The sequence below is a fragment of the Branchiostoma belcheri genome, unplaced genomic scaffold, assembly GCF_001625305.1.
Source record: "Branchiostoma belcheri isolate BF01 breed outbred unplaced genomic scaffold, Haploidv18h27 scaffold264, whole genome shotgun sequence".
Taxonomy (NCBI): Eukaryota; Metazoa; Chordata; class Leptocardii; order Amphioxiformes; family Branchiostomatidae; genus Branchiostoma; species Branchiostoma belcheri.
The window spans coordinates 197,235-217,997 of NW_017803870.1; the positions used below are offsets into that span (position 1 = coordinate 197,235).

Consider the following 20,763-nt stretch of genomic DNA (forward strand, 5'->3'; position numbering starts at 1 on the left):
ATAAAAATAAAAATTCAGAATCATCTGCAAAACGCTCATATTTTGCCCTGAAAGTTGAAAACAGTCCTTTTCATCCTAGTTGTTACAGTTATTCCATCTTTCAATGCAATGGTATCATTAAAAGTTAAAAATTCATTGTTTAAGTTTTGAACCAGACTGGTGTGTTGACTTTATGGCTCCTATCGTCACCATTTTGGGCCTAGGCCTGTTTTTATTCTTATTTTTTTCGCCCGCCTGCTCCATTATTTTTCTAGAAAAATCCGTTAACCTAGAAATTAAATTGGTGTGGCCTTACTAAAGAGTTACTCTTTACTGGTCATGACAGAAAAGACAGATTTTATATACATGTATGTACAGTTACAGGTTCATTGTACGAGAGAAATTCCCATTGAGAAGTACTTTTCAACAAGTACAATGAACAGTATAAAGTTAAAGCTGCTTTACTGAAATATTACTGAATTGCAACTGTCAGAAACTGATCAGTTCCTGACAGTCACATACATCAGTACACATGGTTTTCTTAGCGTTTGGACCACAGCTCAAGGTCCTAGATTGCATTCCATTTTCATGTAGCATACATGCCCGCTACAACAACAGTCTGCCCGACTCAGATTCAAACTCCCAACTTCTTGTCTCGATAGGCACGGTTGCTAGCCACTTAACTTTGCATGATACACACCAGCGTGCAAAATACCTGGTTGCCCAGTTGCCCCGGGCAACCAAATTTTACTTGGGGCAACCTATTTTTGAACCTTAGGTAGCCCAGTGTGCTACCTGAATTTTAAGAATGCCCCTCCCAAAAAAAATCATTCCCACTTGGCTTGCACCACTGTATCCAGCAGATGCTTTTTAATTTTAGGTATTAATGGCTTAATTACTAGTATCAGTTAACTAAAGGCTGTTAGAAATATTGTCAAAGGCTTATGTAATATGTAACATTACTTAATTTGAGGAAAGTACTTATACATGTAGGTCACTGTGGCAACCTAATTTTTGCCGTAGATCAAAAAAGGATTTTGTACACTGCAAAATAAAAAATACAGCTGTTAATGTGTTATAGCTTCCTCACCAGCAGCAATAGTTCCTGCCAGATCCTTGGCTAGTCTGTCATCCAGGTAGGTCAGGTTGGCCAGGGGGAAGGCCTGGTCAGCTGCCCGAGTCATGTTGACCAGCTGACTGGACACACCCACAGCATAGATGGACACTCCACCCCTGTAAGGTACAAGAAGTTGTTTTTATCATTTAGAACCCAGCCATCCTTCCTCAACATTTCTTGTGACATAATTAGCTAGTAGGGTGTCCCAAGAGGCAAGTGGCGGGCTGCCATCAAGCCTACGAGCATTAGCGTGCAAGCACGTCTAACCCTCAGAAGATGGGGAACAACAGACGATAGTGAGTGAGTGAGTGAGTGAGTGAGTGAGTGAGTGAGTGAGTGAGTGAGTGAGTGAGTGAGTGAGAGAGTGGACATGTATGTCAATGACATTATTTACATATATTCCATGTATTGTTATATTAACTATTTTAATGGCTAAAATGACGTTTAACGTTGTTTTACTTTTAAGGTATGTTGTTAATCTGTGTCCAAAATCCGGACACTCATGAACAAGACTATTTCTTGAGAGGGGTGAAGGAAGCCATTTACATCAGGGCCCATCACCCTTCATGAACCGTGACGGGGGCCGGCATCGTCTACCAGATACCTTTGACCCAGTGATGACGTCACACTTCAAAGAAACCACGTAAGAAGCTTCACTGGGTCAGTCTACTGAGGAAGACCAGAGTGACTGGTCGAAAGCTCTAGGTGAGAGAACTTTTTGTGTTGGAACAAAAGTTTTAACTTTAAACATGTAATTAAAAACACAGATGAACTTTCATGATAGTATAATATCATAGTGGTAACACTGTCTCTTCATGGGCAATAGTCACTTGTAGAGTATGGTATAAACTATAATATAAATAAGAACTGCAAATGTAGACTGATATAATACCAATTATCCCTGCTATGCATTAGTTTACATATACTACATAATAATAAAAAAAAATTAGTATGAATCTTACATGACTGCTTCCAGTGCAGGTCTGGACACTTCATCATCTGAGTCGCCATTGGTGAGGATGACAGCAGCCCTGTACACGTCAGGTCTGGACCCATCTCTCTCACCTAACCCATACCTCATCATGTCCCGCAGGGCTCGTCCTATGGGTCGTGAGCTACAGAATAAAAACAATTTCAAGCAATATTCTACGATACACAAAACAGCATGATTGCAAAATTAATATTTCTAAAATTCTTTATTGAAATTGCAAGAGGCTAGGACAACACAAGGTGGCCACTTAGCAGCTGAGAGCTGAAATATCATGTGACAACATATTTCATAATATTTGTATATAAGATACAAAATATTTTGCTTGAATAATGAAGCAAAGTTTATGGAATTCTGACATTTCTCATCATATCATTATATAGCATCTCAAAATCAAAAGTTAGGAAAACCCAAAAAAGGGTCACTTTCCCTTAAAAAAAATCTAATTTCTACAGTGAGATGCTGCAACTGCACATGGAAAAGGTGAGACCACTTTTTTCATTCCCAATGACCAGTCTGGACCAGACCGTGTTTTCCACCAACCCCTATATATTATTAATACTAAGTAAACTCAATGTATTCAGTAATTCATAGGAATGGTGTTACATGTACATGTACAGTGAAACGTTCTGCAGATCCCAATAACTATTGCAAAGTCTAGACAGGATTCGAGCAAACTTGTATTAAATCTCAAAGGATCTGAATATATTTACTCTCATCTGCCGAATAAACATACGGGTACGTTTATTTTTTTGGGCCCTAACATTCACCCAGTACGTTCTTATTTTGCACAGTACGTTTATTAATTTTTTGAAAACCAGTAATTTTTTTCAACTTCGTGTGAAAAAAATTGACAAATCATCGACGTGAAGACGTTCATCAACGCGTATTGTAGCGAGAAACTTGTCATTTTCGGGCCGGTTTTTGCAATCACCGCGTGCATAAATTCGTCTGAATGTTCTATTGTCATGGGTGGTGCTTATCAAAATACAAAATATTAAATGCCCCTTTTTTTTGTCTATTTCAATTCCTAATTGCATATTGCAACAGTTAAAGATTTGTGCATATATCTATCAGTAAGGGCGCATTTTATATATAATTAGTACAAGAGACACAGGTTACCCGTCAATTTTGGTAATTTTCCGGGGGGTACGCTTATTCCGGGGGTATGTTTATTTGATTTTGAAGATTTGTCCGGGGGGTACGTTTATTCCAGGGGGTATGTTTATTCGGCAGATGAGAGTAGTGAAGCCTTACCTGTTTGGTAGGGGTGCCATGTTCTGGATGTTGCTGATAGCTTCTGTAACAGACTCAGCAGTGGAAAATGAGTCCAAAGCGAAGTGTTGTCTGACTTGAGACGACACGGTGAACACCGTCACCCTCACGGCTCCAGGTCCCACCTCCAGGTGGTTGACAAGGCCTTTGGTGAAGTTCAGGATCCTGCCAAACTGGTACTGTGTGACACCGGCCGAGTGGTCAAGGATGAAAGCCAGGTCAGCAATAGCCTCGAATCTTGGTGCTGTGGAAAAATGTACCGTTGGAAATTTACAATAATGACTCATGAATACATTGCTACTTTGAAGATAATTAGCAAATATTCTTAAAAAGTGTATTTACTAAGTGTTGAGTCACTGTTCTTCAGAGTTTGCAGTTCATGAGAGCAACTGAAGTTTCCCGAGGGTCTCACCTCAGTGTTTTATGCACTGGAAGAAACCATTAATGCTGGGGGTGCCCAACATATCAGGAAAAAATTTTCTCCCATTGACGTTCTTTTGCAATGGAGGGACTGCCTCATTGTACAAAGTTTGTGCAATGGAAGAAACCACTCATAATGGGAGTGTGCAACATCTCATGAAAAAAGTTCTTTGAGGTCTCACATCAATGTTTTATGCAATGGAAGAAACCACTCATGATGGGAGTGTGCAACACCTCATGAAAAAAGTTCTTTGAGGTCTCACATCAATGTTTTATGCAATGGAAGAAACCACTCATAATGGGAGTGTGCAACATCTCATGAAAAAAGTTCTTTGAGGTCTCACATCAATATTTTATGGGATGGAAGAAACCACTCATAATCATTCAGGGAGTGTGCAACACCTCATGAAAAAAGTTCTTTGAGGTCCAACATCAATGTTTTATGCGATGGAAGAAACCACTCATATTGGGAGTGTGCAACATCTCATGAAAAAGTTCTATGAGGTCTCACATCAATGTTTATGCAATGGAAGAAACCACTAATAATGGGAGGATGCAACAAATCATGAAAAAGTTTCTTGGAGTGAGGTCCAATATAAATGTTTTATGCGATGAAAGCAACCAAGGAGAAGAAACCAATCATAGTGGGGGTGTTAGCATCTCATTGAACAAATTCCTTGGAGGTTTCACATCAATCTTTTGTGCAATGGAAGAAACCACTCACAATGGGTTAATAGTTCTTGGAAGGTCCAAAGATTAAATGTTTTTAAGCAATTATGGAAGAAATTTCTTTCAGAGAAGAGATATTTCCTTTATACTGTTGTAAAAAGTGATATAATAATATTATATCAAACTCATCAATGGCCTGATATCAACATGATATTACAATTTTGAAACCCGAAACTTAGCGTTGTTATTGACAGACAAATTCTGCATAGGGTGTGCCTTAAAATGACTCATGGCTGAGGGTGAGGAAAGGTCACTCATTGTTTAACTCTAAAGAGAAATGTCAAGACATGTTTTCATTATTGGTGGACTGAAAAAAAAACCTACTCAATTATATTATCAAGCATTTCATTAAAAAGTCACTTGTTGGTAAATGCAGGAAATTTGAAGAAATCCGACTCTTTAACAATCTTTAGGTGGCAAATGATGAACTGTGAGCACACTCTGAAACTTGCCATTCCGGTTAGGTAAGATTTTACATGCATGACCCTGCAAATGCACACAGGTTAAAAGTCACAACTCAACTGCAGGCAAATGTATTGTTCACTGTTATCTAAAAGGTCTGACATAAGTTGAAGGTTGTTCAACTTCTGAATTGTTAAAAGTAAAATCCGATGCAAATTCATCATCTGGTCCTGAAAGTATCAAGGATGCAATTGAGATGCCTCTCATAAACTCCTTGTAACAAGATAATATGAAATGGAATAGATTATACCTCATAGAATTGTATGGCATAACTTACCCATATTACACCATATGATGGTTTATGTTTCATACCACGTATATGGTTACACAATGCACATTTCTGGCATGGCCACCTGATACCACCCAGGGTATACTGGGCAACAACCTGTCAATCACCTGCAACCTGATCTCTGCCCACTCATTTCCAATCTCTGCTGCTCAGGACAAGATACATAGTACACATAAACTCTCCATAAACCAGCGCCACCCAAAATAATACTTCCATCCCAGAAGTAATGAGGAAGGTTTTTGCTTACGTCGTGCTGAACTGAAGTAGGTGTAGTTGGGGTCCAGCAGACGAGGACCAATCAGGCCTGACGACACAAAGGAGTTGTACTTTTCCCTGGTACGTGTCACGGCATAGTGTGGTGCACTGATCTTCAGGATGGCAAAGGTGGAGAAGAAGCTAAAAAGAAACAAGAAATCAGAGATTTCAGTCTTCAGTGTTTTTGTGTTTTTGTGTTTTCTTGAATGTATAAGAACCGTGGCAGGCAACAGGTATTACACCACTGAATTCCTATAAACACTGACATTCGGTCTTTGACCTTCTGTTATGACTGGCCTGATGCAATGTCTGGAACCCAAACATACAATCTCCCACTAGACCAGTGCCACCCAAAACAGTACTTCTGCTCAAGCAAATAAACATGTATGAAATAGGACTGAAAGCTGATAAAAGTTACTTCAGCCCGACTTACCCTGGCCTGAACTCGTCTAAGTCCACCTTGGCCAGTCCTCTCACCAGCGCCAGCTCAGATGAGGCATTCTACAAGTTGAAAAAAATCGTCATTAATCTCGCAACAGTGAATTTGGATTTGCTAGCTAATCATATTAATATTATGAATACATGAACATTTTTGCAGAAGATTGTAAATAATCACTAAAAGTTGTGATAAATGTTTAACTCGAACTTCAATGGTACTGGTGCAGGTGTCAGTTTGTAAGCAAAAAGATTGTTATTGGAATGTTCATTTTTTCCTGCATTTCCTCTTTATCTATGATTTAGCAGCATGCATGAATGATCTTTATTGCTCGACAGTTGCACAGGGTACAATGCATGGCAACAATGACAATGCGATCATCACGGTAATACAGTCTATTCATAGAAACTATAACTGGAAGCTGCAGAGAAGATAAGCCTTGACGGAAGCATTTAAAAAGTAATAACAGTGTAAGAAACAACAGAAAAGAAACTCAAGGAGCTTAGAGAGCTCGCGAAGCAGAAGGCACGGTGGAAAAAGATGAAGAAAGACTGAACGCGGCTACAGGACATCTCTACGAGACTGTAGACGCAGAACACAGTGAATGATGATGATGAAACAAAGTACAAAAGATAGGCTAAAATATAAAAATGTTATATCATCTTCTTATAACTTATGAGATTTCTTACCACAAAAATGTCGTCCTTGACTGCTGTGTACCGCATGGATGTCTCATTGCGCAGCTCATCGTGAAACCGCATGGTCAGACGGTAGGCTGCATAGTACTCCAGGTTTCCTTTGGAAATCATACATCAAAACATTACAGTTCATCAAACACCCCGAACATTGGCTTTATGATGCTAGCAAAGAAATAAATCTAGGCCTGCAGATCTTAAAAAGGGCCTCAACAGCAGCTAGCAGCAACAAGAGTTCTGGTTCTGTATTATTCAGCTAGGAGAAACATTTTCGCAAACCGCTATTCGGTTATCGTCAAAGTAGGTGTCTTAAAAAAAGTTAAATGACGTTTTAGGTTAATCTTAAAAATTGTATTGTGCGTTTCTGGATATTGTTGAGTTCCCTTACAAGTTGCTAAAGTGTGCTAAAATGTACGTACAATGTATCTGTATCTGTATAGCCGGTATAACCACCCTTGGGCATAACACACAAGCTTCGCAGGCACGCGGTGCGGCGCCAGCTGGCTATATTACACCGGACGACCTGTTACATCCAATCTTTGCACATGAATTGCTTAAAGCTTTCTAGTGATAATGCCCGAACTGTTCATGGTGGCGACACCATATAATGTAAGTTTAAACGGGAATTCCTATTCCGCACTTTTTACTTCTAAAAGGTCATAAGACCGACCCCGAAGTCCCACCTATCTCCGTCAAATTATGTTTTGACGGAGATACTCAACAACGGAGGGAACTCAACAATATCCAGAAACGCACAATACAATTTTTAAGATTAACCTAAAACGTCATTTAACTTTTTTTAAGACAAATATTTGACGGACGTACAGCCACTCTCCCATTGGTCGAACCGCTAATTGCCATTCTCTCATTGGTTGAACTTCAAATTGTAATGGGCATTCAGGATTGGTCTATTATTACGATAACGTACCGAATCGCGTGGACCCCGGCTCGGTGGTGAAGCCGCCGAAGCTGCCGGAGTCAACAGCCTCGGTTATCCGCCGCTTTATCTCAGGCTGGGCCTCCCTCGGGGAGCAAATCTTGAAGCCCACCCGAATCCGCCTGTGGAAAACGTTGCAAACATACGATCAATAAGTGACAATGATACGTCCAGTATCATGAATTGTTTGATGCCTTTGTGCTGTCAATTGCCATCAAAGCACTTCTTTACAGTTGAATAAGAAATAGAAACATAACAACGTGTCTTGACCCTGTCTTCATGGATTTCCCTATGAGACATCCCCTTTTTATTGAGGTGCTTGAACACAGCACGAGCTTACGTTGCGTCCATTTTGTGATTTTGCTGATTTTCAAGGGGCGCCACGACGTGATAATTAATGATGATGATAATATCAAAATTTGAATTTCTGTGGGTAGACTTAATGGTATGCAGTTATTCACAATTTAAGAATGGGGGTTTCTCCTTTTTCCAGGTGAGGCTTAGGACTTGTTGAACAACCCTCGTATCAATTCAACTTCCCCTGTCACACATTTAGAACCTTCCCCCGAACACCTTGTACGTCGACCGTGGTCAAGGCTGGCTGAAGTTCGGGAGCAGTTTGACCGGATTTAGGCCATGCCTGCCTTTATGTACTAATCGAATGAAATTTGAGTTAGATTTGACTCAAATTTCCCTACCAACTACTCCCCTACGTATACCGACTACTCATACATATGAGACAGCCACCTGCCACCCGTGAACGAACCATCCATAAACACCCGAATCAGAGTTTGAAACAGTACGAAATATTCGGCTGGCGCGGCCGAACAGTAGCCGATTGCGACCTGGCCGAACACCAGCCGACCCTGGTCCCGACCTACTCCTAACTATGATGGTTCTTGTCATGTTTATAGTTCAGTCTTGCTGTATGTGCTACTTACTTTTCTTTGGAACAATTGCACAACGATTGACATCTACTGTTTTTTTATCATATATATCTATATATTTATATATAACTTTGTATGTCTATGCCAGAGTTTATTGTATCACAGAACTGCACACGTGGATTGACTTTTTGTAGTTCGGTGCTTCTGGGGGAGACACCCAGTAATGTTCCTCATACTAAATATTGCTTTTATCTTTTTTTTTTGCGATTTTAACGATTTTAGATATTTTTAACGAATTAATATTGCCTGCTAATTTGTACACGAGTCTGTCTTTGATTTTAATAATAAACCAGTCTACTACTAGAAAACCACTCATTATCATCCTCAACTAGTCTGTACTTACACAACGCTGCGCTTCTTGCGGATGGCTTCCTGCATGATTTTCTCCACCTGTGCCCGGACCTTGTGATACAGCTGCTCCCGACGTGCAGCTTTAGCGGCAGCGGCATCTGTAACAGCACCTGGAGGCACGTGGGTCACTGTCATTTAATTTTGCATGAACAATCATAATTTTCATTACAAAAAGGTAAAATTGATTTCAAACCAGTTAAACTCAATAAAGAGATATTCACTGGTCGTGAAAGAGAGATATTTACAGTATTCACATGTTCATTAATACTATCCCGGAGAAATTCCCCCAGCTCTTGTCAACAGTACAGTCGTAATGTCACTGCAATAATCCTTTCCAGTGTGTGTGTGTGTGTGTGTGTGTGTGTGTGTGTGTGTGTGTGTGTGTGTGTGTGTGTGTGTGTGTGTGTGTGTGTGTGTGTGTGTGTGTGTGTGTGTGTGTGTGTGTGTGTGTGTGTGTGTGTGTGTGTGTGTACGTGTGTGTGTGTTTGTGTATGTGTGTGTGTTTGTGTGTGTACGTGTGTGTGTATGTGTGTGTGTGTGTGTGTGTGTGTATGTGTGTGTGTGTGTGTGTGTGTGTGTATGTGTGTGTCTCTCTGTGTGTGTGTATGTGTGTGTGTGTGTGTGTGTGTGTATGTGTGTGCGTGCGTGTGTGTGTGTGTATGTGTGTGTATGCGCGCGTGTGTGTGTGTGTGCGCGCGCGCGTGTGTGTGTGTATGTTTGTGTATGTGTATGTGTATGTGTGTATATATGTGTCTCTCTCTCTCTCTCTCTGTGTGTGTGTGTGTGTGTGTGTGTGTGTGTGTGTGTGTGAATAGTCATACGAAACATAAATTAGCTTTTCAAATAAGGTAATTTACCGGGGTTTCAGCTTATACAAAGATGAATCGGACAAAGAAAGGTTAGTGTACAGGTTAATATAGATATTCTGTTCATACATGTAGTTTCAAGATTGTTGCCAAATGTCTTGTAAAAACCCTGGACAATTGTCCTTGATTTGACACACAGCAAGCAACAAATTGTCTGATACTACACTAGTCGTCGCGTTTGGGTTGACCTCGCTCAGTACTCGTTCAACAAGAATTAACTATGTCTGTAGGCAAATAACCTTGATGACTTGGATATGTGAAAGATAAGGGCCCCAAAACAGAACAAAATATGTAAGAAGTGCGTCTAAGATCTTATTAAGAAACGGTGTATAAAAGTTACGAGAAAGTTAACAACAAGACCACTTAAAACGGTGATAAGATAAACAGTGAATGGGAGGTTCCATCTTGAATACGACAGCGGGGTTAGAAAGGTTACCGGCAAAATACGGCACGCCCATGTGTTGACTTCTCGTTCTTAGCACATTTGCACTAGGCTGGCAACCGCACTGTGTGTGGCGACCAACTTGGATGTGTGTGACCATATCTTATTGTTGTAATATTTAGATTGTGATGTAAGAGGTTAAAGTATGATTTAAGAGGGCCTGCATGGGGGGGGGGGTCGGGGGGTGGCGATTACGAATTCCGCAAAATTTTCGCCGCCGACTACGAATTACGTTCAGTCTCAGAGCTGATTACGACTTTACGCTTTGCGGCTAATGTACTGATTACGAATTACGTTGATTTTTGGGGAGGCTGCCTACGGATTACGAAGACTAAAAAGGCCAGATTACGCCTTACGAAAAAGGGCATGCAGGCCTCCAAACACACATACCGCAAATAAAGTTCTTCATTTATGAAATGGATTGGGCAATCTGCTCCAATCTGTTAAATCTTTAGTTGCCGTACGGTCGCAGTGCAGTCGCTGCACTAGTGAAAAGGGTGCCCTATAGGGATGTGACACATCCTCAGTACAGTGGCAACGAAGACATGTTCTCTGCCTTTAATAATTTTTTTAATCGTTGAGGTTCAAGAAATGAACTTTGTGTGTTTACCGTACACCATTCTGACATCAACAAATTATTTTTCGAACAAGTATATGTACGTACGGCAGGGCCGGTCTATTCTTAATGGTGCATGCATTGTAATTGTGACCAGTTTCCACGTTATGTCAGTTACTAGTGTCTTCAATGTCATAAACGGTACGTAAACAACCTTAACTGAGAGTTAAATAGCATCTGCAAGCTACGTTAGGGCTCTTAAAGGCATCCAATGCGATTTCAGGTCAGCAAAACTGGAAATATTTGGAATAAGGCAATTTTTATGATATTGACACATACTGCTTCACATTAGCACATTTCAATCAGTATTTCAAACTTTGGACATTTAAAACTGCAGAAACAAGCCCTAAGTTGAGTCATTTATTTTATGGGTGGTACCCGAAAAATCAGCCCAGGGCCCTTCCATAACCATTTTCTGTCAGACTTTTGGGTATTTGTGCTCCATGAGGGTCAATATACATTGGGGCAATGTGGTTTCAACTCAGTATGTAGATAAATGACTAGAATATTTACTTTAAAAAATAGGTTTTTCAAGCCCTAAAAACTACACTGGCTACCTTTAAACCAACAGAAGAAATATTACCCTCCCCTACTATAGGGTAGGGAAAGTCAAGCAGGCATATCGTACAATAATTATAGGTTAAAGGTGGCATGCCGCATTGCGCCTAGGTTTACCACTTTGGTAAAAGTCTTCCATACAGAAAGGCAACTACAAAAAATGATTTGTAGTCTCCCTGTTCATGCCTTTTCAGTATATGGTCAATCCAGATTCTTTTAGTTTTGTCCGTCGTTTTAATTAGAAATCTCAATGTGGACATGGCCACATGCGTCGCTCGGAACGATCGCAAACTGAGGGCAGTCTTGGTAGAGTTGTACATGTGTCGTAAAATATCCAGCTGTCTTGTTACGGAAAAGGTTGCCTTAGACACCTGTCGGTAGTTAGTTCTGTCACAGCTGCTTAAAAGTTCTACAACAACATCAGAATCTTGCGCCGTCCTGCGACGAATGTGACCTCACCCATTCTAACAAACGTGTTTTGACACCACTACTAATGACCTTGGAAACAGAAGTTGTCTTAAAACCCAAACGGTTGCGCTAACATTTCCTTACCTGTCGACTCAGCCAGTAGGGGTGCCAGCAGGAGTCCCAGTACGACCAACAACATCGCCCGGCCTCCAAACATCCTCGGCAGACCCGCCATATCGCACGGTGTACGTGCTCACTGCGGATCCGTCTGTGTAAGTCGGCCGTAGGGGCCTAAAATGAAGCTGCCACCAAACCGTACGCCCTTCAAGCCCCGCAGGGTTTTCCTTTGTTTGAGCATAGGTGGGGATGATTTGACCTGCTTAGTCACGTCAGCAGTGAATACGATAATTATATGGTTGAGCGGAGAAAACTAGACTGGCGAGGTTAGTGTACTGTGATTACATGGATCTAGCTCGCCCCATAACCCTTCTAGTGTCACAGGCCTTAGTCACGTAAAACGCATTTACAGATGGCTTAGCACAGACAAGGTATAAACATCTCATTTGATAACGAATCGGGGATTTCAGATGTTCGTCAAGTGTTTTGGTTTTGTTTTACCTTCGCCAAGAAGGTTATGGTTTTGTTATGTACGTGGTTTAGTATGATAACTCAAGAAGCTATATTAGATTGTAATGAAACTTGGTAGGGAGGTAGGTGAGAAGGTAGGGAAACCTGGTAGCCTCTACCAGGCACCGAGGATCGCAGGAAAAATAGTAGAAATTGGCCGAAATGATGGGATAGTATTATACCAGAAAGGATCCCGGGCCATAGAAGATCCAATTCGTGAATTGGGTCTTCTATGGACCGGGATCTTCTCTGGTATACTATCCCATCATTTCGGCCAATTTCTACTATTTTTCCTGCGATCCTCGGTGCCTGGTAGAGGCTAAAACTAGGTAGGGAGGTAGACTTTGGGCTTCCTAGCAGTTTGTGTAGCTACTGCAGCGGAACGGTCTGTTTTGATGTCTCGTGATCTGGACATGTCAGGGTCACGGATTTGGGTTGGTAGCCAGCTAATGTGCTTAGAAAGAAGAAGTTACGTGAGTTTGGCTCCCCGAGGAACTGCATCATCATTTGTTTACAAAATGTTGAGGAAGGATAACTCAAGAACCGGTTGGTGAGTGGTCATGATTTTTTGTATGTAGGTAGCTTAAGTGATGCTTGATATAATTACATGGCAATTATGCAAATCAGGGTTCTAATTTACATCATCAATAAGGAAATGCTATAGATTTGCTGCATTCTATGATGGGAATATTCGAACTTGTGACATATGTAATTGATAACGAGAAGAACATCAGCAGATATTGATTATGTAAATGAGATAGTTTGCAGAATTGAGAAAAAATTCGTAAGTCTTCAAGGTTAACATCATCTGGCGAAGTTATAAGGTCGTGGAACTCTCGTTGAATTGAAATTCATTCCTCAGCTTGATTAAAGTCGACGTCGTAAGGAATTCTTCGCAAATTATATGTTATATAATTAATTCGCAAATACCGATGTTGGTCTTTTGAACTATTTACTAATTCATTTATTCATTCATTATACATCAGTGTCATGAAATAGTCAAGCGTTGTTCACAATGCGTTGCTTGCCCGATAGTTATTTGGGATTCCCCAGGAATAACCGAATAAGGAACATCTACACGGGCGAGTGAACACACACAATACAAGTGCACCCTAGATAAGTGTTTCTGCAATGCGCCCATCGGATACTTACATGTAGTGTATGCTGTCTTGTTGGAGTGCAGGTTTTCTTATGATCCTTCATAGCCTCCGCTGCAGTATGTCAGTCAACTACTACCGACTCACGCTTCTGCTCGGAGTGTATAGTCTTTTGTGTCGGGCCAGTGAAGACAAATACACCGTTTCCGTGCCTGAAAATGCCAACCCTGGGACAGACGTTGTCAGTTTGCTGGAGATAGGGAAAGCGGAACTTCCGTGTGTGATCGTGGAAGGAGATCCATATGGCCGCTTCTATGTGAGTACGGACTGTACTGTAGTGGTGTTCAAGCCGCTAGACTGGTCAGTACAATCAGACTATCTCCTCAAGATTCGTGTGGGACAGCTTGAAGACAAAGGTCACCGTACGCGTATCGTCAGCGTTCTAATAATCGTGACTAACGTCCCTGGCTATCCTCCTGTGTACAACGAGACGTGTGAACCACCGGTTAGACATTCGGGGGATTCTGACGGATTTCTGTTTAGTCTTCAGGCGAGTGCACAGATTGAGACGACTAGCGGGGATGTTATTTTCGTTGAGAAGATTATTACAAAACCTCTAGAGAACTGGAATATGGAAGACCCTACGTTCACAATCGTCATAGACAACAACTGTCGTGTTAGCATAGCACTAGACGTCCGTGGCATAATGGATATGGCATTCGCAGCAGAATTGTGGCAGGCGAATCATGATCATGAGATCGGCACATTTAAACTGTCATGTTATGCGGAGTCTAATACCATACTACATGAGTTCTTCATTGAACTCTTTTTTGTCAAAGACAGGTACAAAGATAATCTACATTACCTAGAACAATACATACCGCACGTCTTGGAGAAACTTAAGAAACCACGTTTGGTCTATTTAATTTCTTATCAATATCCAGCCAAAACTGCAACTCGCTACAACTGCAACTTCCCGCCGTTACGGCGTGCCGTCGGTTTGTTTTCTCCGTACCGGCATCTGGGTGGAGTCAAAAATGTCGAGGCGGTAACTGTGGATGTGAGTCCAGTCGGCTGCCCTCCTGGTAAATACGGACTCCTTTGCAACAAGACCTGCATCTGTAAAAATGGCGCCCGTTGCCATGGTTTCAATGGTGCCTGTAAATGTACACACGGATGGCAGGGTGTGGCCTGTGACATCCCGAAGCCTGGTGTTTCGGCAACAACGACACCCAGCGAACCGGCTGATATCTACACTTCCGCCAACGTCACCATTCACTGCAAGGTCCATCACCTCATTGTCACAAGGTTATCGCTTCGACTTCCAAACGGATCTGACATTGTAAACATTAGTGGTAACCAATTAGACAAAACTGTTACTAACATACAATCTGAAGACAAGGGCCCCTATACCTGCCAAGTTCGGGACACTCATGGAAACGTCTTCAATGAAACGATTGTACTTGACATCGCCAACTGTCCACCCAATCGGAAAGGTGAGTTCTGTGATGAAGCATGTGACTGTCTCCGTGGCGCCAGCTGTGACTGGAGGTCTGGCTGCGTCTGTCCCCCGGGATGGACAGGAGACAGGTGTCAGACCACATGTCCGAACGGCACGTACGGCGAACGGTGCGCGAAGAGCTGTCCCTGTCGAAACGGTGCTAGCTGCGCCCCTAGCGACGGTGAGTGTTCCTGCACTGCTGGCTGGTTCGGTTCGTTTTGTGACGTTCCCTGTCCCAGACACAGGCACGGCTTCAGGTGTCAGAAGATCTGCACCTGTAAAAACAAAGCCACCTGCGACAACGTGGACGGCAGCTGCACCTGTGCAGCGCCCTGGAAAGGAAAGAACTGTGACGAAATCCAAGCAATTGGATCAAAAACATTGGTTGAACTCCTTGTTCCGTTAGGTTTTGGAATTGCCCTGCTTGCTTGTGTAGCGATCGTACTTCACAAAAAGCGCCCCCTGTGTGACGACACCGCCGCTGCAGACGGGGAGACTGAAGCTCTGCTGGAGTTAGAGCAGGTACAGACTTACCTGGCACAGACCGTCCAGCCGGGCTGGCTCAGACGCTGGGAGAAGGGCAGCCGACATCTGACACTGGGTCACCTGGTGGGAATGGGGATGTTCGGACACGTCATTAAGGCCAATCTGAAGATATCTACGGGAGAAATAATCACCATAGCTGCCAAGGCGGTTCGAAGAAAAGACACGCAATGTTATCGGAACTTCTACAGGGAGGCCGCCATCTTGGTAGCCGTGCATGAGGACCAGCATCACGAAAACCTTCGCTCCAACATCATACAATTGTTGGGGTTAGTAAATGAAGCGTCACGGAAATATATCCTCATGGAATACGCTTCAAAAGGAAACCTCCTGCGCTTGTTGCGACAGACACGCAGGCAGAACGGGACCGCTTCTCTCCCTCATCATCTCCGCTACGCCATCCACATTGCCCGTGCTCTTCAGGAGCTCCAACGCCTGGCCATCACACACTGTGACGTGGCCGCTCGGAACGTCCTCATCACTGCTGACGACGTGGCCAAGTTGGCCGACTTTGGACTTGCGCGAGACGTGTACGCCACCGTGCAGTATGTTAATGAAGACGGGAGAGAACAACGGCAAGACAATAAAGAAAATGAAGTTCTACCGTTAAACTGGATGTCTCTGGAATCACTAGAGAAAGGTGAATACACCTGTCAGAGTGACGTGTGGTCCTTCGGCGTGCTGCTGTGGGAGATCGCCGCGCAGGGTCAGGAGCCGCGTTACGACGGCAATAACAACCCGAGCTGCCGGCAACTAGCACAGACCCTCCGGAGAGGAATCCGGCTCAGACGGCCTCCGGAGTGTTCCGGAGAGATGTATTTCGTCATGAACTCGTGTTGGCAGGAAATGCCGTCAGAAAGACCGGATCCGGATGTGTTGGAGGAAAAACTTCAGCAAGTGCAACATGCGATGATTCCGCGCTTACTTATTGAGATGGAAACAGCAGTGTAGGCCGCCCCTGGAGGTGTCACCAAAATACATACCAAATATCATCTGAAATACGAGCGATCGCTGTTTTGTTTACATCATATACATGCAAATCATTTGAAGACATATGCAAATTATTGGTATGAACATCAGCCAACCGTCACCTGCTATTTGCCTACCACTCGCTTTTGAATTTTGGGTGGCATGTAGCTTCGTAGGTCACAAATACGTGCTATAGGTTTGAGCCCCCTACCAGTACATGTTATAACTGCAGGGGCAATTTTGTAAAAAATCTACTTGTAAGTCTTTATTTCGCCTGGCATTCTGTAGGTGTGCAGCTCTCATAAAATCATTAAACATATTTGGCGATTGTGTAAATACATATATACTGTATGCTGCTAGTACTTTTCATTAGACACTTCTTAAACAGAGCTGGACAGAATTATAAACCATGTTTCAATACTTTCTTTATACTTCTTCATGTCTTTCATCTAAAAGGCTCACAAAGACAAATGTATATCTATAAATTCACAAAGAACCTTTATTTGCAGCAAATGAAAACACTTTGATAAGTATGTTTACAAGTTGTAAAGGGCACCTATAGCTAATTACATCGTATATATGTACTTCAAGACAAAATAACGTTTTGTTTTATTGCTATTTAATGTATTAAATACAGAATAATAAAAACAACACTAGCCTAACGCTGTACATTTACAAAATACCTGCACTAATTCTATTACCTATTGTCTATGACAATCATGATTGCTAAACAAAAGTAAAGATAATAGACTTTATGATATACTACAAACATCTAGACTAATAGAGAAAATTAAACGAACTGGATGATGTTGTTAAGTACTATTCCATTTAAACAACAACGTTAGTTAATGACTATGGCATTTAAACAATAAAAGTTAGTCTATGACTATGGCAAAAGTGCAAAAACATGCAAAACATGCAAAATGAGGTTAGCTTAGACATTATAATACAGTACTTTGCATACAAATTACCTCGTACATCAGCAATGTGCCAAAGAATGCTATTAATCAGGTGCCAGCCCAGGTGCACTGCAGTGTAATCATGGTATATAACATAAACCATTGTAATCGTAATAGTAAAAATTTCCACTATTTCATAACTCAGCCAAATGAGGAATATGTCATAAAGAGTCCCCAAAGGCATTGATTTGTTTATGATCAGTTGATGATCTAACCTACCAAAATATTGTAAGTTGAGAGAACTTGAGACGTACCGCCCCTCCCCCTTCCAAATTTCATGATAATCCAACCATAGCTTCGTGATCGCATGAGTTATCGATGCTGAACTTCACACACACACACACGCACACGCACACACACACACACACACATACACACACACACACACACGCACTCACACACACACAGACACACACACACTCACTCACACACACACAGACACAGGAACACACACACACACACACAGAAACACACACACACACACACACACTCACACACATACACACACTCACTCACTCACTCACACACATACACTGTACGCATCCCTGTCGAAAAGAATACGTAAAAAAGCATCCCTGGCGACCTCATACTGCATCCTACCATCCAGGTCATACCGGGTCACCCCAATCTCCGACCACTCCAATCCACGCTGCTGAGTACAAGATACATGTACATACAAACATCCAGGGCCTCTCAAAACAATACGTCCGTCCCGGAAGTCATTAACGTCTCCAGTAATCAATTTTGACCGTCAACCTCTCATACAAAGCTGCTCAACCTTCTTTGCGCTTGCTGAACGGAATTTCTTACATTTCATGATAAGTTAAATTCAATTTCACTCTAGAAGCTACTAACCCTTTGTGCAAATAGGTAAATATATCAAAGAATGTTTGAGCCTTAGAAGAACAATACAGTACACGTTGATTCACCGTGGTTGATTCATCTCCAGTTTTGTACGTAGGTTAATCCTTTTGTTTCCATGCCACGTATCTGTTTGTATGACTAGTTTTAGCCCTTTCGAAAGTCACTGTACTTTTGTTGTGTTAATAAAGTTCTTTCTCCATGTTACTGATGACCCGGCGCAATATAACCTCATACAAATATAGGTGTTAGCAATTAGCATATTTTCTTTTATTCCAAAACAAAAAAAAACATAACAACACTTTGTATTGCTGTACATTCGTCGTTTCGTGCAAAATAAAGTTTTCTTTCAAGAAATGAAACAAAAACACAGTTGGTTAATGTCACCACCCTTTATTGCATAAAAGTATCATAGCATATTAGAAAATGATCTTCTTCACAGCAGCACTTTTGAAGTGCAAATAAGACTTTAGAAATGCCACACCACTTTACGACATAGATTGGTACTTGAATGGTTCATTAACACAGTATGTTGTTTCTTCATTATACTGATAGTCTTCAGGTGTGTTGACACCTCATCATTATCATCATTAAACATTAAGCAGAAAACGTACGGAATTTCGTTAAGATGAGACGAGCTGTCTACTTTGCCATTGGCAAACGTTCTTTTATGCTATGCTACTTGGTCTTTTCTATAACCCTCCTTGACATCTATGACACTGGTGCATCAGCAAGAAGTAGAGGCGGTGACTGACTATGGCTTCCATCTGGATCATTCGACGGTAACCTGTAAAAGAGTAAACGTATAAAACTAAAAATGATGTTAAGTTAAAATTACACCACTTGGAAACAATAGAATGCTTGAAAGTTAAGTCCCGGGCACATATGTCGTACGCGTATTATTGTTGTACGATAACATTATTGGTATAGCCGTGCCTGTAGCATTGTCGGTGTGTGGAAACAATAGAAACGCATTCGCTATCCTCACCACCCGGTCATTCCACACCACTTCGTGACCAAACAAATGGACAAATAGCCCAAATGATATTTACAAAATGGTCCCTCTCACCTTAAAGTGGACGTCTGCAGTAGTAGCTGACATCCAGGTACTTGAAGGTGCCCACACAAGGGTCTCCGAAGACACTGTTGCTGGCCCGAATGGTGCAGGCGCGCTGACCGTTACAGGCGCTGCGGACAATCCGGAGACTGGACTGGGCGTAGCAGCGTTGTGTCCGGACGGGTCCTCCTCCGCAGGGGCAGGACGAGGTCCGGCCGTAGTTAGCGGAGACCACCACCATCTCCTGCCCGGAGCCGCAGGACAGGACCGCGGTCTGATGCTCACAGGTCACGATATTCACTGTGAACATGCAGCAAGACACTTTTCACATTCCGGCCTTTTTAGTAAGAAAAAATGTACAGTTCTTAGTGGCAAGTCCGTAGTGCTCTCATCAGTGTTTGGACACAGTATCGACGATTTGCTGAATTTAGGCACGGTGGGTGTCACTCCACCGTAGAGGGAGGGAAGTGCTTTTCCCAAGGACACAACATCGGGCATGTCTATCACATCGGGATCGAACCAGTGCCCGCTAGGTTCCGAGCCGAACGCTCTGAGTCTGACCATTACACCTCACAATGCCACAAATGTAGCAAAAAGAATGAAATAACCCATATCAATCGGGGCATCACATGGCTGCTACTATCGTACATAGAAGCAATGGAATGCCCACTCCTTGACCATCATGCCTTGGCTTGAATAGTCAAAAATCTGTGTGGTCATTCCAGTTTTATCTAATCGATTTGTGACAGGTTCATCTAGCTCAGATGAGCTATCAAGCTAACATTTCACATTGAATTTATGGCTTTCTCCTAAATCTAGCCTGGTAGCAAGCCATCATAGGTTCCTAGGTATCTCTATGATGCTGTGAGTGTTTTCACGCACCAGTTTGTTTTTTACAAAGTTGGTTTTAGCCAGGAGGATTACGCATACGTGATGACAGTAATTTCTAAGTCCGACTGGAGCCGGTAAAACACTCCTAAGCAGGCCCGTAGCAAATTACCAGGCTGATTGAAGTAAAATCGGCGTGATTTAAGGTAATCGTACAGTTCAACATTAACAAAATGAATAGTAAACTAGAAACTAGAAAAGACTAAGTACTTACGTTGTTCGCTTGGAGCGAAGAGAGCCGCCAGTAGGAGAGCCAGGACCACAAAAGTCTTCATGTTGAGAACTGCAAAGGCCTGTAGAAAGATACGATGTAAAGCTGAGGAGGTCACGGTGAAAGACTCCATGTAAGATATCTTACTACTAACGCTACAGTAAAAAGAACGGTACCAAATCCCGTCTGACCTCAGGGCGATCTCCGGGGAAGGTTAATAACGTTATAAGTATTGGAAGAAAGTCTGGAGCAACGCATGCCCGTAGCCAGAATGTTGAAT

The 20,763-nt window shown here is 42.2% G+C and overlaps 3 protein-coding genes across 3 annotated transcripts in view; 1 reads left to right on the forward strand and 2 right to left on the reverse strand.

Annotated features, from left to right (window-relative positions):
- Nucleotides 1-1,046: 1,046 nt before the first annotated feature.
- On the reverse strand, nt 1,047-12,005 carry LOC109472060. Its single transcript, XM_019771636.1, has 9 exons — nt 11,915-12,005; nt 8,873-8,990; nt 7,574-7,704; nt 6,640-6,746; nt 5,948-6,015; nt 5,507-5,655; nt 3,342-3,603; nt 2,059-2,211; nt 1,047-1,212 (listed from the first exon to the last, which is right to left on the reverse strand). The coding sequence occupies exons 1-9, from the start codon at nt 12,003-12,005 to the stop codon at nt 1,047-1,049; spliced, it is 1,245 nt and encodes a 414-aa protein (XP_019627195.1).
- A 1,484-nt stretch (nt 12,006-13,489) lies between these two features.
- Nucleotides 13,490-16,568, forward strand: LOC109472061. The gene has a single exon (XM_019771637.1). It carries the CDS (start codon nt 13,559-13,561, stop codon nt 16,487-16,489), a length of 2,931 nt encoding a protein of 976 aa, XP_019627196.1. The 5' UTR covers nt 13,490-13,558; the 3' UTR covers nt 16,490-16,568.
- Nucleotides 16,569-18,704: 2,136 nt separating this feature from the next.
- Nucleotides 18,705-20,763, reverse strand: part of LOC109472064 (D-galactoside-specific lectin-like) — a 3,569-nt gene continuing 1,510 nt past the window's right edge. The window contains exons 2-4 of the mRNA XM_019771638.1: nt 20,487-20,565; nt 19,397-19,684; nt 18,705-19,114 (exon numbers count right to left, since the gene is read on the reverse strand). Coding sequence (XP_019627197.1) covers nt 19,398-19,684; nt 20,487-20,547 — 348 coding nt within the window. The 5' untranslated portion in view covers nt 20,548-20,565 and the 3' untranslated portion in view covers nt 18,705-19,114; nt 19,397. The remainder of the gene's footprint in view (nt 19,115-19,396; nt 19,685-20,486; nt 20,566-20,763) is intronic.

Excerpts from the sequence above, each read along its gene's own strand:
- LOC109472061 (XM_019771637.1), top strand. The coding sequence starts at position 13,559 with ATGCTGTCTTGTTGGAGTGCAGGTTTTCTTATGATCCTTCATAGCCTC.
- LOC109472060 (XM_019771636.1), bottom strand. The coding sequence starts at position 12,005 with ATGGCGGGTCTGCCGAGGATGTTTGGAGGCCGGGCGATGTTGTTGGTC. Across the intron at positions 8,991-11,914 it reads CCTACTGGCTGAGTCGACAG|GTGCTGTTACAGATGCCGCT; the intron begins GTAAGGAAATGT and ends ACGTGCCTCCAG. Across the intron at positions 6,016-6,639 it reads TCAAGGACGACATTTTTGTG|AATGCCTCATCTGAGCTGGC; the intron begins GTAAGAAATCTC and ends TTCAACTTGTAG.